The sequence below is a fragment of the Melanostigma gelatinosum genome (genome assembly GCF_949748355.1).
Source record: "Melanostigma gelatinosum genome assembly, chromosome: 1".
Lineage (NCBI taxonomy): Eukaryota > Metazoa > Chordata > Actinopteri > Perciformes > Zoarcidae > Melanostigma > Melanostigma gelatinosum.
This window is the reverse complement of record NC_136634.1, coordinates 21,337,589-21,361,716: the sequence shown is the minus strand read 5'-3', so window position 1 is coordinate 21,361,716 and position 24,128 is coordinate 21,337,589. Positions and strand designations below refer to the sequence as shown.

At 41.6% G+C, this 24,128-nt stretch overlaps 1 protein-coding gene across 1 annotated transcript in view; it reads left to right on the top strand.

Moving 5' to 3' along the window:
* cbfb (core-binding factor subunit beta) overlaps window positions 1-24,128 on the top strand; it is a gene marked incomplete at its 5' end in the record, with an annotated part of 30,673 nt that overhangs the window by 576 nt on the left and 5,969 nt on the right. Inside the window, 4 exons of the mRNA XM_079273215.1 lie at window positions 4-44; window positions 7,197-7,313; window positions 20,401-20,517; window positions 20,654-20,749. Coding sequence (XP_079129341.1) covers window positions 4-44; window positions 7,197-7,313; window positions 20,401-20,517; window positions 20,654-20,749 — 371 coding nt within the window. The remainder of the gene's footprint in view (window positions 1-3; window positions 45-7,196; window positions 7,314-20,400; window positions 20,518-20,653; window positions 20,750-24,128) is intronic.

The window sequence follows — 24,128 nt, the reverse complement described above, 5'->3', positions numbered from 1 at the left end:
AAGCTCGCTTCCAGAACGCTTGCAGGGACGGACGGTCAGAAATAGTGAGTACAAAATGATATTGTATTCCTTAAGTCTCCTTTATTTGTAGTGTTAATACATATCTATCTATCTATCTATCTATCTATCTATCTATCTATCTATCTATCTATCTGTCTATCTGTCTGTCTGTCTGTCTGTCTGTCTGTCTGTCTGTCTGTCTATCTGTCTATCTGTCTATCTATCTATCTATCTATCTGTCTATCTAATCAATTAAACAGCACACCCACCTCTTAACTCAGTTTTGGCTCATGTATTAAACTTAGAAACCACCTTCAGTGATGAGCATTAATCTCAAGGCTCAGTCCATTTTAAGAGACACATGAACTGTTATTATGAGAACACTGACATCAGTTCATGTTGTGCAGCAGTACAGCGCAGATACACAGACACACCGTGTGTGTGCTGATGTTCTGATGTGTCCCCGCACAAGGAAGTAGACGTGCTATCAGACACGCAGCACCACCAGGCTTAACTTCACTTACAGGCTCACGGCTTCTTCCCTCTGTATTCAGCTGCAGTCATCATCATCATCATCATCATCTCAGCTTTGTTTGGTAGAAACACATCAGCGCATGTTATCACCCGGGCAGTTTACGGTTGCAACACTCTTCGGGCTGTAATTTGGGGCCTAGGCATGCTCAGCTGAAGTCAATATCACCTGTCATGTCTAATTTTGGAATATGAAACATGTAGTGAAGGAAGTCGACATGCAGCGAGTGAACAGGAAGATACAAACAGCGGTATGATGTACAATAATGCAAGTCAGCACTACTATAAATACCAATGTACGCAAAATGTTTCCTCTTGAGCACCAGAAAATGAATCAGCTATTTCTATAAGTGATTGATCTTGCTCTTTTCTTTTTTTTTCTGGCAATAATCTAAAGCATTCTCTGAACAGCTTTGGGGTTTTGGACTGTTGCTCTAAGAAAACACCTTTGAGATGACACTTACATATTCATTATTCAATTGTTGTTGTGTTGATTTAGATCGACAGCCTGTTGTGTTGGACTGCATCTGACATCAGCAAACCAAATGCAGGACAAAGAGGATGTTTGTGTGTGACTGAAAAAAAATAAACATTCTACCCCTTAGCTCGTAGCAGCTCAATGCTTTGCCCGCTGGTTGAGACACATTCTTTGTCGCTTTACTTTGTATTTAATGTGTAAAATGCATCCTTCCACCAGCTTTACCCGGTCGCTTTCCTAGTCTTTGTTTTAGCTGTATTTTATTTGTCTTTGTGGTAATCTCCATAATAAATGCATCCTAAATAAATCCATCCTAAATCTGCAGAGCTTGGGACTTCATGGTGACCGTGGCCATCAATTCTCACAGAAGAGGCTTATAAATACGATGAGGACAGACAGACAGACAGACGGATGCATCATGTCCCACTAAAACTAGATGTAACCCCCCCCCCCGTGTTTGTGTCGTCTCTCCAGCTAACTTCACCTTTTATTGGAGGACATGGTTAAATAGGAAGTTAGTAGAAGAAGCAGCATAATGACAATATGAACCCCCCCCCCCCCCCCCCCCCCGTTGGCCGTAGCGTAGCAAAGGCGTTGCTGGGTTAACCTGCACTTGACTCCTCAGGGCAGTTTGATCGACATCTCAACAGCCTTCCCTGCTTTCTTCACAGCCGGCTTTTAGAAAAGTGTCTGTCCTGCAGCGGGTTGGCTTTTAGCAATCTAAATAAGGGACATCGTCTCTGTACGTGGGAAGCGGAAAGAGGAATAAAAAGTCTGCTGTCCCACATAAAGAGGAACACCTGGTCACCGTGTTTTCATTCAGCAGCCGGCGGATTGTTGTTGTAGTGAGAGATTGTTTGTGTCTCCCTCCATTTTCAAACCACACTTCTCTCGAGCCGCGTCCTCAAATGCATCCGATCATCAGATGTCCAATATTTTGACGGATGTTTCTCAACAGCAGGAGGGCTATAGTGAGCTCTTCTGTCTAATCACAAGACCACAATGTCGCAACAAATGTTGCATTCAAAACTACTTCAAGTATAAAAGTTAAGTACCCACTATGCCATCAAAGTTGTCTCTGTCCGATTTGTGTTTTTATATACTGGATTATAACTTTTCATGTCAGCAGTATTTTACTATATTAGCTGCTTTACTTTACGCTATAACAGTGCATTATATTTGTTATGCCCATTGTAGGTTTTTAAAATCTTAATCTGTAACTAGTCCGTACAGCCAGGAGATAAATACTCTTTACGAACGCAACACACTACGTTTCCTCCACCAGTGCCACTGAACCCATGTGACCTTTTTTGTTTTCTCTCCAAAAACGACTGCAGCATTTGTGATGATCCGTTTATAACTTTAAAAGCAAGTGAAGGCATGTTCACATTGTCATTATGCTGCTTCTTCTACTAACTTCCTATTTAACCATGTCCTCCAATAAAAGGTGAATTAGCTGCAGAGACGACACAAACACGGCAGGGCAACTTCTGCTGTCTTAGTCATCCTCGGGGGGGGGGGGGGGGGGGGGGTTACATCTAGTTTTACCATCTTTTAGTGGGACATGATGCATCCATCTGTCCGTCTGTCTGTCTGTCTGTCTGTCTGTCCTCACCGTATTTATAAGCCTCTTCTGTGAGAATTGATGGCCACGGTTTTAATGGTTTGACGGCAGCTGTGACATCATGTCGCTGATTTATCTCTGGGGCAGACGCCGCCAAAGACCTCCTGCTATTTCCACGGTCGGTGTGAACGACTATCTGACACAACGAGACTCGGACGTGCGGTCGAGGACCACTTTTTAAAGACGAGACAGAGCAGATAACAAATAAACTGCGGGCAATTTACTAGGATAATACTGACTTATTTTGTTGTGTTTGGTTTATACTTAGATGTTTGACCCTCACTGTGCAGAATGACCGATGTGAAGGCTGTTTTATTATTCACTGCATCTGCTGAAGAGGGAAAGTTTTCTCTGGTATCAATTGAGTTTAAGATGTGCACGTTGTGACATCAATGTACAACTTACTCCAGTGTGACGTGGAAAGCCTGAGAAAGGACCTTTCATGTAAATAGGATTACTTTTTTCCATGACGGAGAAGGAAGAAGTAGATGTAATTGAATTTATTTTTATTTTTCATTCCGAGCAGAGTAGTTTTATTGTGTCTAAAAACATGTCTGGAGGGAAACAGTGCTTTTGCTTGTCAACATTTGTCTAATTCCAGACTGACTCTCATGAAAAGCAAAAAATGTCAATTCAAAAAGTGTTCGCTTCACTCACCGGTAAGTGCTTTTCATTTTACATGTCAGTTGAGAGCAATTTGTTATTTACAGAACAAGCTGAAGTAAATAAATAAAAGGCCTGTTCAAAGTGACACATGTTTTGTATTAAGTTAATGTTTTCCAGCTGCCTAAATATTTTTGCTGTTCAGAGTTTTATTCTTTTTTAAAGGTAGTGGATTTATGAACACAAATTAAACATACATGTATGTATTCTGCATGTTATAACATATACTGTAATCACATAGTGTCCAACATTTTCAACAATTCAAACTTTTACATTGTTTTACAATCAAAGGCTTATTTTCTACGTTTTCTATGTCATGTAAAAATGCAATTTGGAAGCTGAGCTGAGTATCACTGATCTGTAGGAGTTCCTAGACAACACACACACACACACATACACTCTCTCACACACACGCACACACACAGACGTGCAGCTGGAATCACAGGGCGGCTCTAAACTGTTCAGGATTGATCTGATAAATGGAACAATAATTCAAAGTAAATTATCTTCGGCTCAGCTCATTAGAGATGAGTCCTTTTCTCAAATGCTATTGATTTTCATGCTGCTCTGGTTTCTCCCCCTCTCCTCTCACATCTCACTCTTTCTCTCTGTCTGTCACTTCCTTTTATTTCATTTCCTTTGCTCTGTCTTTACATTCACCACGCTGCCTTTATACCCCCATCGCCCTATTTGCCTTCATTCCTCTCCCTCTCTCATTCCCTCTGTTTCTCTCTGCCGCCCTCTCTTTTTCTTTTTCCCTCCTTTGTCTCCCAGTTCCCCTCCATCTCTCTCTCTATCTGCCTCTCCTTCCCTCTTTTTTCCCCTTTCCCGCAGTAGTAGGCAGCAAATGAGAATCAGATGGTTGTAATCCAATCCTTCAAATACAGCAGAAATGATGACTCGGGTCTTCTTTGAGCTCTCGTTTCTGTGTGTGTGTGTGTGTGTGTGTGTATCCATGTGTGTAATGAGAGACCTTTTTTCTGTGTGCGTGTCCACACTTAGTAATTTTCAGCTTTCTCCTCTCTTCCACTCCCTGTTGTTCTCTCCTTCTTCTCTTTCATTCAGTTTTCTCAGATTTGACAGGGTGCATAATTCATATTATGCTTCCAGCTCAGTCGCAGCCCTAATGCCATTAGTATTGATCTGTTTCAGCAAACGCAACACAACACATCACACACACGTACACACACGTACACACGCACACACACACATATACGCATTACAGTTTTTCTCAATTGATAAAACACTAAAACCCATTAGCCGAACAAAGTTCTCAGTTGCCTGAACTCATTTAGCTAATTGTGCAGTCTGTTGTCAATACCTTAAACTATTTCACATGGTCAAACACAATTTGCAGATCTCACTTAGATTTTTCAGCAAAACTCTAAACACATTCTCAGTCTCAAAACACATTCTGCACTCTAATGCACATGTCATCCATACTGGTAAACACAAGTGGCAACAATCAAATAGAAATAGAGAACACGTGTCATTGATTAAACACAATCACTCAAAATGGATTTCACTTGTATCAAATGATGTGACACAACCAATATAAGCCGGTTTAGAGAGCAAACAGGTGGTTGAAGGTGATGTCGACGAAGTGCTCTGGCCTGACCCAGCCCAAAGACAAGAAGAAGCACATTGATGACATGTTGACTCCTTTGATTTTTGTCCCTTTTACTGTAGTATTGTATACTGTAGTAGGCCTACAGTGCATTGTAGGCTGTATAATGTACAATACGTAAACAAATTGTATGGCCTTGAACATCGTGCTTTCTATTTGTTACAGTAACAGTACTGACTGCTCAATAGATTTTGACTGGTTGCAGGTTCATATCAAGAAAGAACAAGAATTACAGTATCACAGAGACAAAGGACACGTTTGTGAGATGCAGGGTACAGTACTACAAATAGGGGTACAAGGAGGAGGAAGAACAAAAGAAATTGCAAAGAGCAAAGCACAGTAGTCATTTCTGATCAATTTTGAGTTACTGTAAACGAACATGTTTTCGTTCATATGAAATTTGTTTTGAGATTAAAAATCTACTTCTCCCTGTGAACTATATGTTTTGAACAATGTGCTTTCTATTTATTGGTGTATTGTTTACTGACTGCTTGATGGTGTATATTATTTTGATCACTTTGTTTATGATTTGAGAGCAGTGTTTGATTTTGAGCACAGGTAAAACTGTTTTGAGGCGAAAGTTTCATTTTGCAAGAGGATTCAGAGGTTTTGTAAATAGTGCTTGAAGATGAGGTTTTGTGTTTCCAGTTTTGAGAGAATGGGGGACCGTTTCAACAAATGTGTCTTAGCAATCGAGAAAAACTGTAAAACAAGACATTTTCTAACTTGATTTTCTGCATCTCCGTAATTCATTACTTTCTGACTGTAGCAGTGAAATGCACTCTATTGATTTTCATTTTATTTGTGTTTCTCTATGCGTGTGTGCATAATAAGTGTGTGTGTGTGTGTGTGTGTGTGTGTGTGTGTGTTTATCTTGATAGGAATGTCTCCCACTAGAGAATGAAGCCATTTTACAGAAATCAAAAAATTAGGAAAGCTTTACGGTATGATGTGATTATTATGTGTGTGCAAGAAGCAGGCCATGGTTGACTTTGTGCTTTTGTTCTGAGGAGAGCGCTCGTCAGAGACACAGGACGGACGGGTTAAAGAAAGGAGGAAAAGAACAACTACAGTCTATTAAACGTAAACTCTTTCAGGCTTACACCCAAATAAGATATTTAAACTTACTCACATATTCTACTGTTTAAACTTCTGCAGGAACCCTCTAAAAACATCACAATCTTAAATCTGCATTACTGTAAGTTGTATTTTTGATATAAAACTCCTAAAATGTACTTTTATAAGTTTGGGGTTTGAGAGAAACTGCTGTTTTGTAATCGATGAATCACTCTGAAGCCCACATCAGCTCCATATCTATTCTAAATACATCTACACGAGGATTTACTGCTTTTCTCTGATCTATATCATTGTAAACTGAAAGGTGTTATGGTTTGGACCGTTGGTCCATTTTAAAATGTTACCTTGGGCTCTGGAAATAATTGAATGGATATTTTCCAGTATTTCTTTTGACTATTTAGAGAGTTGGCAGATGCATCGGTAATGAAAAGAAGCCCTTAAAAGTAAGCTCAAAGTGAAGCTCTTTGATACACTTTTCAATAATGCTACTCAAAAGCATCCTTGTTTAGATCCTCCCAGCCCGGTAAGCACCAATGTCTGTTATAAATTTGAAGTCTCCAATACATGTGTAGCCTACTCCCTTGCCATGAGTGAAAATAAGTGCGGGATGTCTCTTTAAGGGATTTTGGCCTCCAGAACCACAGAAGGCAGCACACTGCTTTCTGCAGGCGGTTTAATGTTCCTCATGACAGTAAACTGAATTTGACATGTTAAATCACTGGTGTGTCGTTTTACCATTTATAAAATGTTATGCTTAATGCTGAAACCACTAAATCGCGCTCCTACTCGGCAGCTTTACACGGTGCTTTCAGCCTATTTCAGCCCAATTTTCTTTTGTTTTCCAGCTGTATATTGTCTTTATTTGAACCTCACAGCTCACATCAACAAACATGGCCGCCATATAAAACTGCGAGCAGCTGGTTTTCCATTAAGATGCTCAGACAAGCAGCTGTTCACTACCTTTTCAGAGTGAAACAGCAAGAGCAAGAGGCAGGTGAAGCAGCTCAGGAGACCTTTTTATCAGAAGTTGGTGGAAAACCAAAACAACAAAAAACAAGAAAACGTGTGACTTGTGTAACCCCCTGTTTGCTGGATGTGCAGTTGTTTGCTAATACATTAACAACAACTTCAATAACCAGTGGTACATCACAGTCAAAAATAACTCAGTGGAGATTTTGTTCTTTGTCTCTCTCCAGGCCTTTGTAGCCACAGGTACCAACCTCTCCCTCCAGTTCTTTCCTGCCAACCTGCACGGAGATCAGAGGCAGGTTCCTGCAAGGGAGTACGTCGACTTTGAGAGAGATACAGGAAAGGTAGGACGAGTGCAAGATACACAAATATTCTCTCCGTTGCTCTTCATCTTGTTGATGGTCTGAGTTGCAGCATTGAGATTGGAAAAAACAAATATATATTTTTCTCATTAAGTGTGTCCAAAATGCATCTTGAACCCACCAAACAACTTCTCTTATTCTAAAATCAGTTGTAGTTGAAAACATCTTTGCCATCCATCTCATGCTTTAGTCACGCGCGCTTGATTCATAACACGCATGACAATATGAAACTTTTGACAGAAAAAAAACAGCTTTTGGAGAAACGCATGCATCTCTGTCTGCTATTTTGCTTCCAGTTCCTTTTTTTTTGAAAATGATAGTCCAGACACCCACGCACAGACAGAAAACATCATGTGAATTCATGAGTGCCAATGTTGAGTTTCATCGTCCTGAGCAAGTCCGGGTATTTAGTTTTGTGTACATTGACGTCTAACATGTATGCCCCTACATGTTGATTTGTGAGTCAGGCTGTGCACAGGTCCACAAAGACAAATTCAAGCAATCAGCTTGCGATCAGCTCCCTGCTGTTCAAAGTTTAGCCTTTAAACCAGTGTGTACTGGGTATTTACTGGTCTGCAGTGCCTGGTGGCTGGTACCACCAAGCATACTCTAAAATGTGGTGATCCCGATCACACAGGTGAAATCACTGCCGAGCTTCTTTCCACACCTATGTTTGTTGCTCAGTAGTGCCCGTGCCTGATCAAGATCAAAGTTAAACAACTTATAGAGCTCAGAAGATGTTAGTCTGCTGCTGTTGTCAAGGTGACATCAGCTGTACAGTCCAGTGGTGCTGCTGCTGTTGTGCTCATGTGTATGCTAATTGTCTCCCCTGGCGCTAAGCCTGGATTTTGTGTGTGTGTGTGTGTGTCAGAAGGCCCTCCACGGACACTGACCAGCTGAAATGAATGCCGTGTGGCGGCTCATTAAAAATGCATTCTGGGAAATCAATGGACCTCCATGCCCCAAGGCTGACAGACTAATCTCACACTGTTAATTATTTAACACAAGTGGCCTGATGGTTGGGAGATGTGTGTGTGTGCGTGTGTGTGTGTGTGTGTGTGCGTGCTTGTGTTTATGGCCGTTTTGCAGAAGAGATTTCTGATGTGTTGTGTGGCAGACAAAGGGAGAACTAGACTGTATGCATGTGTATGGCAGGGACGAAGAGTGTTGGGTTGTGTGTGTGTGTGTGTGTGGGTGTAAGACGATACCTTCTTCTTTGTCACCTCAACGGTGCTCACAGATCTATGAAGTTTTAATGAGGCTTGGAGTCTTCAATGTAAAGCAGTTTCACAGTGTTTCTGTAGAACTGAAGCCGAGCGTGCACACACTTGCGCACACACACACACACACACACGTCTGAGGATCATGATCAAAGTGCTGACAGTCTGCTCTTTTTGCCCATATCCAAAACATGTCATGATATACTGGCAGTGACTCACAATACCTTACTCCAGATCTGAAATGCTCTTTTCATGCAGCTCCAACGAAAGACAAACAAGTATAAAGTTTCAGTCTTTACTTGTAATATTCATTCATATTCCACTCGTATGAAAAAGGACAGGTGAGGGCAGAATGTGGTTTCTGTGTGCAGTGAAAAGAAATATTCTTTAGAAGAAAGAGGGCAACTCCACGCAGTCGTTCCAATGCAGAGCCTTTAATAGTGTACCGAGTGTACATTTACATTTCAGTGTTGCCTCCACCAGGAATCCAGCTTTCATTTCATACACACAAACACAAAGAAACACACACACACACACACACACAGCCCGCCCTCCGATCTGGCTGGACCTCCCTGTAGAATACAACTGTCAGGCCGTGGCAGAGTTCTTGTGTACGTTGCAACTTCTTCTCTTAATTACTGTCACAGCTAAGCTACACACACTTACATGGCTGATGCTTGGTGATGGTTATTTATCTTGAAGTCTTTTTTCTTCTTCTTTAAGCTTCCACAATGTTCGGTAGAGCCTGAAAAACATTTACCTTTTTTTAAATTGTAATATGATTCTTTTTTCAATTATGTATTTTATGTCAGACCTATTTCTTTATAAAACACACAAAGAAAGAGATTACTAGAGATGAATGTGTAACAGCAATACGGAGTAGCATTGAATATAGATGTGAATACTGGGGTAGAAGCAATAATCAGGTCTGCTGTCTTCAGTTATGGGGAACAGGGGAATAGGAGGAGACGAGCTCATGAACTATAACTGAGACCGAGGCACCAGGTCACTGTTTTGGCCTCTCTGACTTTATTCATATTACTTTTATCTACAGCTTTTCTTTCATTCACATTCTTTTCTTTTTCCTGTTTGTTATTCTTGTGACATTTAATATCATCCATGCTGCTGCCCCCCCCCCCTTCGTTCGTTCCTTATGTTCTTTTTTTATTACTTACATCCTCGTTCCCACCGTACATCCCCCTCTCCTCCCTCCTTTTATCCCCCCCTCCCCTCTTTCACACAATCACTCCTGTCCTCCCTCCATCCACTCCCCCCTTCCGTTCCTCCCTCTCTCCCGCCTTCGTTTCCAAACACAGACGGTGCCAAACCAAAAGCACAGCCAGGTTAAACTTGGCGACTGAATATCGTGTGTGTGAAAGAGAGAGAAAGAGTAGAAGTACAGGCTCTCAGTGTCATTGCAGGCTAATGGGAGCCAGCTGTGGACGAGGGTCATTTTAGTGTTAGCTGCTAACTTGCTAGCAAGTGTTAACCCAGTCCTATGAATTATAGCATCTGCAGCTGGTTTACCAGCAGCCACTCTAAATGTAGTTTGCTCATTTTAGATTGTTTCAGTTTTGTAACTGAATCCAAACACTGGATATAATTGTTAAAATGTACAGATATGAACTTAACTGACTTTCCCCCTGGAATTTGTATCGTAGCCCTACATACTGTGGCAAACTGTGATTTGCTAATTTCTTTGAGCACATCCCCTTCATCATAAGTGAGCGTTAGGGTTAGGGTTTGACATATAACGCTCTCTGTGACTTCAGCTTCACTCCCGGCCCCTCCTGTGGTTCTTCACATACATGTCCCCCTTGTTGGTAAAAGGTTTGGGGTTTGCGTGATCATTAACTCTTTAATCGCTGACCCATTTCAATGTTTTCATAACGTCAGACATTTCGCCTATTTCATTCATCCATTTCTTGTCATCCAAAGACTTGTGTTTGTGGTTTCCTTTGTGTGCCATGCTTCTTGTGTCCTTCATGTGAATCAGATACTGGTCTTTCTTTCCATCCTGCACTCCATCCTTTCCGTTTGCCTAACCACCTCCTCTGTGTGTCTTTGTGTTTGTATGTATGAAAATGTAATGTATGCAGTTAACCTGGTATACTGCACAGAATGTGTCACACTTAAATATGTAAACATATATATATATATACATGTAGATAGCAGTATTTTTTTAACAGGCTCTTTGAAAATCTCAGGTTTTCCAACCACGCATGAACAAAACAAGGGTGGAGCGCTGCTGGTGAAACATGTTAAATTGATTAACATGACAGCAGCTCTGCAGGAGTTACTGGTCATTTTCATGATACTCCCATTACATTTTCACCAAAGTGACAGGGGGGAAGAGGCCTCAAACTATTTATTTCGGTCATGAACACTTGGAACAGGTTGAGATTTGTTTTCGGAACTGTAAAAACTGCCTCCAGTAGTGACCGTTAACTGGTGGAAAAGTCATATTTGAGCATGTGACTGTAGACGAGGTTGAAACCACGTGAATTACTCGAGTTTCACCGTTGAAGGTTGTTTCTTAATGTGCAGTATGTGTGTGAGTCTGTGTGTGAGTCTATGTGTGTGTGCAGTGAGTGTGTGCACTATACTCCTGCATGCTGATGAGATGGTGGCGCCAGACTGATTGCTAAGCCTTAGACACACACATATCATCGCACAACATAACACACAAACATATAAACGATACACAAAACCTAAGACAGAGAGAAAAGAATGAAAAGAGTGAAAAGAGGCTGAAAGGACGGACAGAGATGAGCGGTTGTAGGGAGGGGGGACTGAATGGGAAGCAGACGAGTGTCTGTCAGCTACATGATGGAGGAGGGCGGACTGTCACGAAAAAGCTCAAACACAAAAACCCAGCACAGAAACACACTTCATGGGCTGTTTTCATTCTCAAACTGTTTCCTGTATATGTATGAACACAGCGTCTCTTTAAAAAGAATCTCCATGAGGAGAATCATGCAACTGCTTGTGTGTGTGTACGTAAGTGAGTGAGTGTGCACCTCTGTGTCTGTCCACTGCTAATTTCGCACACTGCTGCAGCAAACTGTATAATATTTTGGGTGCCAAGTTATGGCTGTATGTTCAAGGCCTCTCGTGGTCGTGACTCAAACATTAGATTGGTGGTCATTAGGAGATCGACTAAGGGATGAATACTTTTGCAAATATAGGCATGCTAGTAAACTTAACTGATGTAGTGAACATAGTTGACATTATACCTGCTCGACATCAGTATGCTGCATTGTAATTGTCAGCGTGTTATTAGCATTCAGCTCAAAGCACCGCTGTGTCTACTACAAGTGCAACCTCACACAGCCGCTAGCCGTAGAGTTGTGTCTTCATTCATATAATAATGACCATGAGCCTTTAATGCAACAAGAAGTCACTCCCGACTGTTATTTCCTCTATGGTCTTGAAACCTCCGTCCCACATTAGATACCATTATTGTCCGAGCAGATAAAACTTGTTCCAGATTAATATGAGTCAAGAGAAAATTTGGCAAATATGGACACAGGTGTTGGTGAACTGTGGAAATATTTTATTATCTGTGCAGCGCCACAGCTACACCTAGGGATCTAAGACTTCAGCTGTATTGTGGGCAGGACAGTAAAGGACTGGGCAGTCATTAACAAAACTAAATGTGTTAAATGAATACAAATTGAATAAAAAAAAGTATGGCTCATCCATCTGGCTATCTGAAGATGTTCCCTAATACAACTAGTTCTAAAAATGTTTACCCTTATCTGAACAGTCGTGCAGTACGAGTGTTTGTAGAAGGTGAGCGCTTCCAAGACAATACAGTAAATGCTAGAGCCAGATTGTACAGTACTATGGGTACAAGATGTTCTGGTTTACCGACAATAGCAGATTATGATGTGGTGACAGTTCAGATCCTCCCTCAGGCGTATAGCACCAGTCCATTCTTTGTAAAGCACGTTCAAATCACTGTTTAAATATGCCAGATATCTACCAGTTCAGCTGTGTATTCACGTCTGTGTGTTTGTTCTTTTCAGTTTGAAGTTCTCGGGTTTCAGGGTGAAGAGAGAGAGAAATTTGGAGACGTTCTTATTCTTAGTATTAGTTTGCAACTTTGTCAGATTGTGTCTTCCAGGCAAGTTCTCTATTTATTCTGCCGATAGATCTGGTTACATCATCTCCAATGCATCCCCCCAAAATTAAAAGGTTCTTACAGATGACAATGATTTCGCTCTCTCTCTCACACACACACACACACACACACGCACACGCACACACACACACACACACACACACACACACCCTCTAAATTCATTTCTTATCTGACACCTCTGTTGCCCTCTAATTTAGTCATCAGCTTTAAGCCTCCAGGATTCTCCTCTGTCACATGCATAACAACATGAAGCGTCTGTGTGCGTGTGTGTGTGCGTGCGTGTGTGTGGTGTTATGTTTCCCCATGAACGGAAGCTGTGCCACCGGTGCATGACTTGTCAGTGACATCATCAAAGCCAGACCACTAATTGGTTCCTTCTGCTTCTGTCGCTCTGCATCCGACAGTCTGTGTGTGTGTGTGTGTGTGTGTGTGTGTGTGTGTGTGTGTGTGTGTGTGTGTGCGTGCGCAGTTGTGTTTTACCTCTCGTACGTCCTGAGTGATTGTTCAGTACACTTTAATAAAGCTTGTTTAATTCAGTCGGAGTCTACTGTTAAGAGACATTAATGCACCATAAAACCTCTTCCCTTTACACACATACACTCACACACACAAACACACACACCGCCACAGTCTCCTCCCACAGGGTTTCATATTTCCTGCTCCAGGCCTTAGATCAGTGACCACACCCACTCCCATAATGCACCGCAACACAGGCACAGACAGGGTCCTCTGTTTATATGCTCTTTGTGTGCGTCCCAGTGTTTTATGTTGGCACCATGTCTTTGTGTTTGAGTGAATCGCTGTGTAAGTGCATTTACGCATACAAGGTGGAGGCAGAGAAAACGTGTGTGTGTGTGCGTGTGTGTGTAAGGGAAAACAGAGACGCAGGGTTTTGATAGAAAACTGTGTCGAGAGACAAGTCAGTCTGGTGTGAAATCCAGCATGTGTGTGTCAGCTCCATTTCTGTATTCTTAGTCCTCTCTTCCAGGAAGTGTCTGCTGAGCTGGACTGAAGTATGCAACACTACTCACCTGGACTTTTACATTTGTGTGAACTTATGTATCTGTACTTATATTGGACCCTCTTTAAACATACATGAGTTTGCTGGTCCTCTCCTTAATAGAACACAGACTATAGATTGAGATCAGGTGAGGGGAAAGGTTCGAGCTGGTTAGTCACGATGCCGTAAGGGAAATATAAATAACAGGGATATGTTAATATTGAGTTTATCTGCAGAACTTTCACTGTCAACATGTTCTATTTCTTTTACCTTTGATGTCCGCCCCAGGCAACTAAAGCATGATTATTATGATGGTAGTTTCGTTAAATACTGAAAAGTCAATGTTGACTGGAAGCACGAGACACACAAGTGACAAAAAATGATTAATTATGTCGCTCTCGCTCTCGCTCTCGCTCTCTCTCTTTCCCTCTCTCTCTCACTCTCTCCCTCCCTATGTCTGGTTTTGTAACTCTATCTGCAGCCTGTGTGCGGATTTGCATGATATTTCCATGCCTAGCTATAGGAACAAACCGTGGTTTTGGGCCCTCCGGTACACCAGGAGAGAACTTTGCATGGCAATGATGCACATTATGTGTCTACAGGCAGTTAGAGACAGTCAGAGGGGGCTGGGGCCAACTCACAATGGAGATTCAAACTGCCAGTGAACCAGTGAACAATTACTTTTTAATAGAAAACATATGACCTGACAAAGGTCTTCAGTATTTTATTTCTGAACATGAAACTGATAAAACAGCAAAATGAGATGCCTTGTTGCAACTAGTTTGCTTTCGGCTCAGCTGGTCCAACAAGAGGACACAATGGACAAAACCTGATTTCAGGATGACACACATCATGTGAAGCTCTTTTCACATCTGGCTCCTACTCTTTGGAAGTAAACAACATATTTGACATCAGCCATGACAAGTGTCATGTGAAGTGTGTGTGTGTGTGTGTGTGTGTGTGTGTTACGCTGGGCCCACACTAGAGGATAACTGGGATGATTTTGGGTCTGATTCGCCGCTACCCGACAATCGCGGGGCTGTTCCAGATTCAATGCTGGTTTGAACAGATTGTATGCGTAATGAGCCTGTGGTGTGAGGGGTTCACAGACATAATCCTAATGTTACTGACTGGGTCGAAGTTTCCCAGATTTCCAATCTTGACTTGAAATCCTGTAGCATGACAGGAACAATGATGGAATATTGAGCGGAAAGCAAGGTGACCAGAAAGCGTCACCAACCGGATGTTGCCTACTTGTGTGGAACGTGGCTAACAACAGCACAGTAACCTCCATACAGGCCCAAAGTACAGTAATATTAGCAGAGGGCGATCAGAGAATGTATCAAAATGAATACATTTGTAATGATTACATGTTCCACTCCCCTTTCCACCTGTGTATAAATATCAATTATGTTGAGTTAGCATGTAGCAGTAGCTTGCTCTAGCCCTGTTTGAGACTAACAATTAAACTTCACCTCCAGCTTGCGCTGCAAAATGTTTAAAAATGTTTGCGTCATGCTGATGTTGCCTACTCAGCAATAACTTCATCCGTTTGTTGTTGTTGTTTTGCGGTGCAAATAGCACTTTGAATATAGTAGCAATGTATTCAGTTACAGTTTGTCTGCTGGCGCTATTTCGTCTGACACGTGTGACAACTTTCATACTGTGAAAATCCAGATTCTCAGGGATTTTTGTTTGTGAGTTCGTTGAAAGAGAGTTTCCGAAAATTGCACTTTAAAATGTCACGATCATTCTTTTAGTGCCTTTTGCATTCAGTTCAATGTTCAGTTTGTTCAATAAAAGAATGTTGGAAATAATTGCATTTCATTTTTTTCTGTTTACTGAAAGCAGCAGAAAGACAGAACTTTGGTATATGTTCATTTGTTGCAAGTAATATTGTTATCGCATATTTTCCAAGTGCAGCTTTCATAATTACAGGGCGGGAGAGCAGAATAAGAGAGAGTGATCATGCCGTTTAGAGTAGCATGCTATTATACTTCTGTTGCTTTAGCAGGTGGTGTTTGTGTGTGTGTGTGTGTGTGTGTGTGTGTGTGTGTGTGTGTGTGTGTGTGTGTGTGTGTGTGTGTGTGTGTGTGTGTGTCAGACAATAGGTCAGTAGACATTAGACTGCATTCAGTGTGGGATTAGGAGCAGAAGGTGAGGAACACGCTTTATCTTTACCGGCTGCTGTCACACCTGACACACACACACACACACACACACACACACACACACACACACACACACGCACACATACACACACGCATACTGATTACAGCGTCACACTCTTCTCTCTCATTGTCTCTGTCCCTCCCTCTCTCTTTCTTTGCTATTCATTTGTCTGTTGCTCTCTTTATTGATATAGGCGCAGGAATTTCATCTGTGTCACCACCACGCAGTGAACTACATGAACGACAGTACTTTAATGTACTTTACATGTTAGATGATGAATCCACAAACATGATTGTCAATAATTCTCCTGTACTTCTGCTGTTGAAATAGTCGAAATTTAAAATATAGGAAGCACCAAAAGATCTCTAGAAATGCAGATACCTTGACTCTCTCTCTCTCTCTCTCTCTCTCTCTCTCTCTCTCTCTCTCTTTCTCGCCTTCGTGATCTCTACCTTTTTTTTACCTTCTCTTTTATTCCAGCCAAGTGTCCTTGCTGGAGTCATTTTCAGTATTAGGGTTATTGTGTTGTTGTTGTGGACTGTGAAAGAGGCACTGTGTGTCGGCGTGTGTGTCGGCGTGTGTGTTTGTGGAGCAGGAGCACGAATCAGGAATGATTTATGTGACATGAACTTAAGTGCCATATTGTCCTGGTAGCTATCCTAATGCTGTTTTTTCTTCTTTTTTCATTTAAATTTTCTAATCTCAGACAAGAAAAGGGGAGGATGATGAGGTGGTGGTATTTGGTGATATTTGATACAAGAAGGAAAGAAATAGAGTGAGAGAGCATGAGTTGTCTGTGACTGGCTGCTGACTCAGACACACACACAAAAGTGTATTGTGTGAATAACACACACACACACACACACACATACACACACACACTGATGCTGGCTGTTTGAAAGTAACACACAGACTCCCAGACGCTCTGACAGTCATTGATGTAACATTCTTGTACATAATAACTAGATAATTACTGCAATAAATCAGACGTAAAAAATGAAAGAGGGTCAGATAGTCATGGTGAAGGAGGAATTAAAAGAGGCCTGATTAGATCTTTGTGCTGTTTATTTGAATGTGTTTATTTAAGGGTGTGTGTGCTTGTGTGTGTGTGTGTGTGTGTGTGTGTGTGTGTGTGTGTGTGTGTGTGTGTGTGTGTGTGTTTGCATGCATGTGCGTGGGAGAGAGAGACTGCACAACTCATGAGGCTGAAAACAGAGGTGTCTATTGTGTTCACACACCTCGTGGGCACTGGTCTGTGTGTGTGCGTGTGTGTGTGTGTGTAGCATGTTGTGCTGACTAGATGGTTGGCACCAGGCTGAATGAGAGGCACTATGCCAACACATCCCTCTGCATCTGCGTCACACACTGTCTGACAACACACACACACACACAGCGCAGGAAGTACTTACAGTAGCTTGGAGATGTCGAGATCAAAAAGGAGAGATGTGCTCGCCGGCTGAAGGCTGGCTGTATCAGTGTGTTCAGGTGTTTGCTCAGCAGTTGTGTTGGTTCAAAATGGAAGAAAATTAGAAAGTTGTGTTCTTCACAGAAATGCAGACATTCACCAGTGAATGACCTCAAACATGATACACAGTGAATCACAAGGCTGCAGCTGGTTGCTGTTGTCAAGTAAATTCTTTGCAACTGCCAAAAGTATCTTTTTAGAAACATGAAATAATGTTTTACATTTAGAACTTCATCCTTTCAAAGGACTTTCATCCCTAGGGGGTGACTTACCTTAAACAATAAGTACTTCTGATGAGGTTAAAAACACGAAAATCACCTAAATTGAAGTCATGACATTTTGCAATATGCTCATCCCATCTCAGAAATATGTGATGCAGAGAACTGTCCACACAAATTATCATCTAAATATTCAAGGCTAGTACTGGATTGCATTCAGAATTGTAATTTAACAGGAAAAAACAACATTCAGTATCTTAAAGTGTCACCTTGAGCCTCCTGAACAGCTTCATTGCGTGACGCAAACAAACATTTTAAATGTGGAAGGAAATACATTCAGCACGTTTGCTAGAGCTCAGTGAAACACACCATGTGTTTTACTGCAGCACTGAAGCTGAACATGACTTTTGTTAGTTTACAAGCAAACTCCACATATTATTTGAATAAGTTAGTTTGCCAATGCATCATCATATTTTATAAGATTACCATATGTTTTTATGTACACACGTATTTCCAAATGTTTAAAATCTTAATCTGCAAAGTAACTATTAGCTATAACTGTCATAATAAATGTAGTGGAGTAGTTTATATTGAAGTCCAGATGTTTTTAACCTCTTAACAACAGAATGACGACCACTGCAATGTAGCCTGCTCATCAGTTGTATCGCAGGCAGATGAATACAAATCAGTACAACACAAGTTTTCCCACAAGGTAGACCTAAAGTAAAGAGCTGCTTTACTGAACTTGGACTTGGTTAAGAGTCTGAATTCCCAGCGCATTTCATGCTGCTTCCTTTTCTTATTCACAGTGTGCAGCAGTGCATGAGTGTGTGTGTGTGCGTTAGTAAATGGATGTGGGGGTTGACATGGTTCTCTCTCAGAGGAAGTCTGTGGTTGGGCCGTTTCTACATATTTTCCCCTCACACACACACACACACACACACACACACACACACACACACACACACACACACACACACACACACACACACACAGAGACGTTTTTCCCTGTCAAGCCAAATTAAGCTTTCTTTTAAAAGCACCATACAGCCCCACAGATGTGGAAGCCATATTTCTCTCTCTCTCTCTCTCTCTCTCTCTCGCTCTCTCTCTCTCTCTCTCCCTAACACACTCACACAGATAAACATTCACTCGAATAAACACAAAAACCCGCAGTCTCTTGGAGTGCGGCCTCCCCTGCAACCCCGGTGCATTGTGGGTAGCTGTGGTAAAAGAGGTCCCTGTGAGAGTCTGTCCAAAAATAGCCAGTGTAAAAATGCAGGAACGTGGAGCTTGCCCAGCGTCCCAGAGAAAAATCCTGTCATCACTTCGTATATATGTGCATTTTGGGAGTGTTTTGGATTTATTTCATTTATTCCTAAATACTTGTTTACTCAGATAAAAATACCACTTCAACACTTTCTACCCTGGGAAAAAAAACAGACTGTGTCTGTGTTTCACTGCGTCTCTCCGTCTGTTGTCTCTCACTATAATGAAAAGCAAAAACTCACTATAATGAAAGCAAAACCCACGTTTACTGTATCCTGCTTGGATTGGGTTTCTGGCCACCTGAAGAAATGTATCTCTAATATTCTGTTATCTCTGTTTTTGGTCTCCACCAACTAAAGGAAATATCTGGCTCCTCAGCTGCCAAATACTTAAAAAGGTTACAAAAGTATCACATCTTACGCTGTAGACGGCCTACTGTGCTTATCCGAGTGCACGAGGAAGAGAAAGGGCTTAATAGAATACAAGTAAAAACTTCTAATCCCTTTATTATCACGGCTCATTCTCCCACATCCCTGCTCTCCCCCTCACAGATAGACAAAACAGACAACACAAGGTCAAACAACACAGACGTAATGATTTGTGGGCAGCCTGCTGATATGTTTTGTACCTTATTTGTTATTATCAGGCTTAACTGAAGACCCATGAGAACCGAAGCAACATGGAATTTACGTGTCATAAATAAATGAGGTCATAATCCCAGAATAAAATGCCACAAAGTCCGATTTGTCTGCCAGTGTGTGAATACATCCATTGAGAAAGTCACAAACTCTGGGCACTGACAGTAAAGGTTTACGCACACACACACACACACACACACACACACACACACACACACACACACACACACAAATGACGAAAAGAAGAAAATGTTTCCCGGCATATATTTGTTCTGGATAACTTTGTGTCCGTTTAGTCCAATACAAATGCTTACTTCTCCACTTAAACGGGACTGACATGTGTGGTTACACACACTCATGGAAACACACTAACCTCAACTCATGCACACATATGTAAATGCACCTCAATGTGTGTGTGTGTGTGTGTGTGTGTGTCTGTGTGTGTGTGTGTGACTTACTAGTCCAACACCCAATTGTACTGGAGAGGTTTTGACGTAGATGGTGTTTTTTGCTCTTTCACAGCAGTCATGGGGGTGGAGGTGGGACGGACACCATCACCCAAACACTGAGCTTGTTATTATTCTGGGAAAACAGCTGACTGTTTTGGATTCAAGAATTTAAATTTTTTATGTAACTCGAGGTCACATTCATTTGTTATGTTATTGGAAAAAAATATTCTTTTCCAAAGACACAGAGAATCATTCTTCTTTAGTTCTGTAAGAGCATCAGATCTCAGTCCTCTTCTGCTGTGTTCATCATCTTTCATGTAGCTTTTTCGCCATTTTACAATAACACCTGAGTTATACTAAAGAAGAGCTCATCAGGGTTTCAACATTAGCAGCAGAGGAACTTAACAGAACAATTTCAAAACTGTTGCAGGACTGAAAATACTCTCTCTCTCTCTCTCTCTCTCTCTCGCTCTCTCTCTATTTCCCACCAGGTCTATTTGAAGGCTCCCATGATTTTGAACGGTGTGTGTGTGATGTGGAGAGGCTGGATCGACCTACAGAGGCTGGATGGCATGGGATACCTGGAGTATGATGAAGAGAGGGCACAGGTAACACAACACATGCAGACAGAGAGATGTATTGTCTTTGCCTTGTTCAAACTCAACTCAGTCTCTATCGGTCTATGTGTGTGTGTGTGTGTGTGTGTGTGTGTGTGTGTGTGTGTGTGTGTGTGTGTGTGTGCAGCAGGAGGATGCTTTGGCCCAGGCAGCGTTTGAAGAGGCTCGACGCAGAACCCGAGACTTTGAAGACAGAGACCGATCACACAGAGAGGATCTAGAGGTGAGAGGGCCCTGTGAAGGTGGTTTTCATAGCGGACCGACAGTGGTCTGCCATCTCAAAGAGGAGTGGGCTGTTACTGGACAGTGTATCTTGAACTGTAACTGGACAAATCTGCTTCCTCTTGAGACCAACTTAGCCATGCAAAGCCAACCTAAATGTCAGATTCAGATTCTAGTCTGGAGAAACATGTTGTGTCATTTGTTCACAACAATCTGTGAACTATGAGTTATAACTGTGAACCACAGTTCACAGACAAACAATATTGGGACTTTCCACCCTCCTGACTCTCACCAACCATGAAGAGTAACTTAATACCCATACTGAAATGCATTGTTTCACTTCAAGTCTGTTGCACCTCTCACCACAGCCATCATCATTGTTGGGTGTGCACCATTGCACCTGTAAGCACACCCAAAAGTGATGATTCAGCGGCTACACCCTGAGTACACATCTGCATCATCCACAGCTCATCAAAACCAACAATTCCAACGGCTGTTAAGTTACATTGTGAAGTAACCACCGTAAATAAGAACTCAAATTCAATTCATTCATTGATTTTGACAATAATTTGTGAGACATTCCCACAAGATATATTTTTCGGTTTGGGAATGGGAAGCAAAGACAACAGACGTTCAAGCGGGCAGCTCATTGATCCGGCCTCGTGTAGGAAGGGCTCGTGTTGACGTCAGAGTGAAGCTGTTCGTTATCTACTTGTGCAGCTGATTTGAAATGAGCAAAGTGAACTTTGAAATTTGCGGGCTGGCTTTGCTAGGCTAGACCCAACTGGAAATTTGATTTACAAATTCATAACTCTAAAGCAAGCTACGTTTAGCTTGCTAACAGTACAATTTATACTGTCTCGCTTGCAAACATTCAGAACATAATTTGGCACTCTACAATGATGAATGTGGAAGTAAAATTAAGAGGAACTAGAAACTTATAGATACTTATTTTGTTTCAGCAAAAGTGCCCTTAATTTGTTCTATATTTGCCAAAATACGGTATTTCTAGTCGATATTGATGGGTGTGTTTAAGACGAAACACTGTTTTATCAAAGCCACAGAGTCAGTTTCCAGCAGGGTCTTCTTTCTCAGCGCTTGGGGTCGCTTCGGGTTGTGTGATGTGTGGTTGTGTGCGTTTACATATTTGTATTGAAATCTTTTTTTTCACAGTTTGAATGATGAAAGGTTTAGTGCATGATCAGTTTGACAATAAATCTAATCTGATAATTGATTTGATTTGATATCATTGAACTATTGAATGACTCAGTTTTGTCAGGTGTCCCAAAAGCCTCTGAAGGGAAAGTAGTTGATTTACTTTGTGCAACAGATCACCGGAAAAACAACACCGTCATGAATCAACCAATTTAAAAAATACAAATTTCAAAAATGTAAATTGTTGTGAGATCTGACCAATTGTGTTTTGTTCATTGAATTATCATCATGTACATGTCAGATTCACACATGTATACACTGTCAGTTTGAATGTTGTGACCGTCTTAAACTTGAGACAAACTCACTTTCCCAGCAAGGCTTTGGGGAGATCAATCCTTCCTCAGTTGACGAAGTTACGAATGAACCCCAAATTGTTTATTTTTTAGGACCCTGTGGTTTCTAAAATCTGGGACTGATGACACACAGACAGCCAGCAGAAAAGAACAGGGTCTGTGTCCTTCATTTCTCACCATCTATCACACTGTCATGCACTAAACCACCCTGTGTGTGTGCATATGTGTGTGGTTGTGTGTGTGTGCAACTATGTGTGTGTCCAAATGTTTGACATACGTATGTGCATTCCTGTGTTTGTCCATTATTTTCTGTGTGTGACCACCGGCATCTGCTCCTTCTTTTTATTTGAACGTATGTGTGTGTTGTTCGTGTGTCTGTTGTTCATGAATATGCATGCACTTCTCACGAATGTTATGACTATGATATCTGATCCTGCTTGTTTCATGCTTGCGTGGCGTGAGAGACAGAAACGGCAAGATGTAACCATTTCATAGCTAGTTTGCACACACACACACACACACACACACACACACACACACACACACACACACACACACACACACACACACATCATCATCACCATCAGCAGCAAGACCTACCACAGCTTTGGAGCATATGGCCCGGCACAAATTAGAGAGAAAGGAAAGGCAGGAATTTAGCACATGAAGAGAACTGAGGGGTTAGAAATGAGAAGGGGGGGGGGGGACAGCAAGATGGGGAAGAAAAGACAGAGGGGCATTTATTGAAGGTCATCTTTCATCTGACTGATCTCATGTTTCCTCCCGAGGCTCTGGGGGGAAAAAGAAAACCTGTGTCTCCTGCTGAATCAATACAAATACCCTATCCCCTAAAAAAACATGCTGTAAAAAAAAGGCATTCGATTTGGCACTGATAATCATTAAGTAGAAAAATGGAGACTTTGTCCCACTTTCGGTTACATTCTGGTCCCGTTGCAGGCTGTTTCCCGCTGCTTCAAGTTGTTTTGTGCTTCCGTTTTTTATGCAAAACTAAGTGAACAAGCTGCTGATTGGAGTTTTAATACTTATTGATGTATAAATATGAGCAGGGTGTCAATTTTCTCATCCAACTGGAGATTTCTCAAAACGTCTAACTAGTCCTTTAAAAGAACGACTTGATATGGTGGCTCAGAGCAAAGAGGAACGAGCTGAAGAACATGGATACTGTTTTAGTGTGTGCCGTTTTTCTTTTTCTAAATTTCACAAAGCAATTTAACACAAGTGCATTTTTATGTTGCTGGAGCTGCGTGTTGGAGCAATTTCTCTGTGGCCCTCGAACATTTCGTTTTTCTCTCTGCCGCCATGTGCTCTCTTCATCAAACACATTCCCTTGCATGCAGTTCACTCCCTGACCTTTCTGATGAATGCGCTCAATCAAAACACCAAAGAAGCAACACTTCTTTCACCAAATTTGTGGACCAACTTGTGGCTCTAAAGAAGTGTTCCTTACGCCATACATTTTACAATATAACAAACAAACTGCACAGTCCTGAACAAGTCTTGTCCCCTTCATGGCCCTGGACATGTTGTGTCCCTTAAATGGGTGGAGACAACATGGATATAGTGTTATGTATGTATGTTATGTCTGCATTTTATTTCCATCCCATTATCAGTAAACGTGTTGAGGGAATTTCTTCAAATTTGTAATAGGTCAGTGTGACATCACAAAACATGATTTAGGCCATAACTTCAAATAGTTTACATGATAATTTTAACATTCACGCACTATTGTCTTTTAGTATAGACTTATGAAGTGATGACATTTTGGCCAGACAAGGATGTAAATTGCAACATGACTGGTTGGTGGAGGCATACAACACGAGGCGGTGATTCTAGGTCTAGATGCTTTGGTTC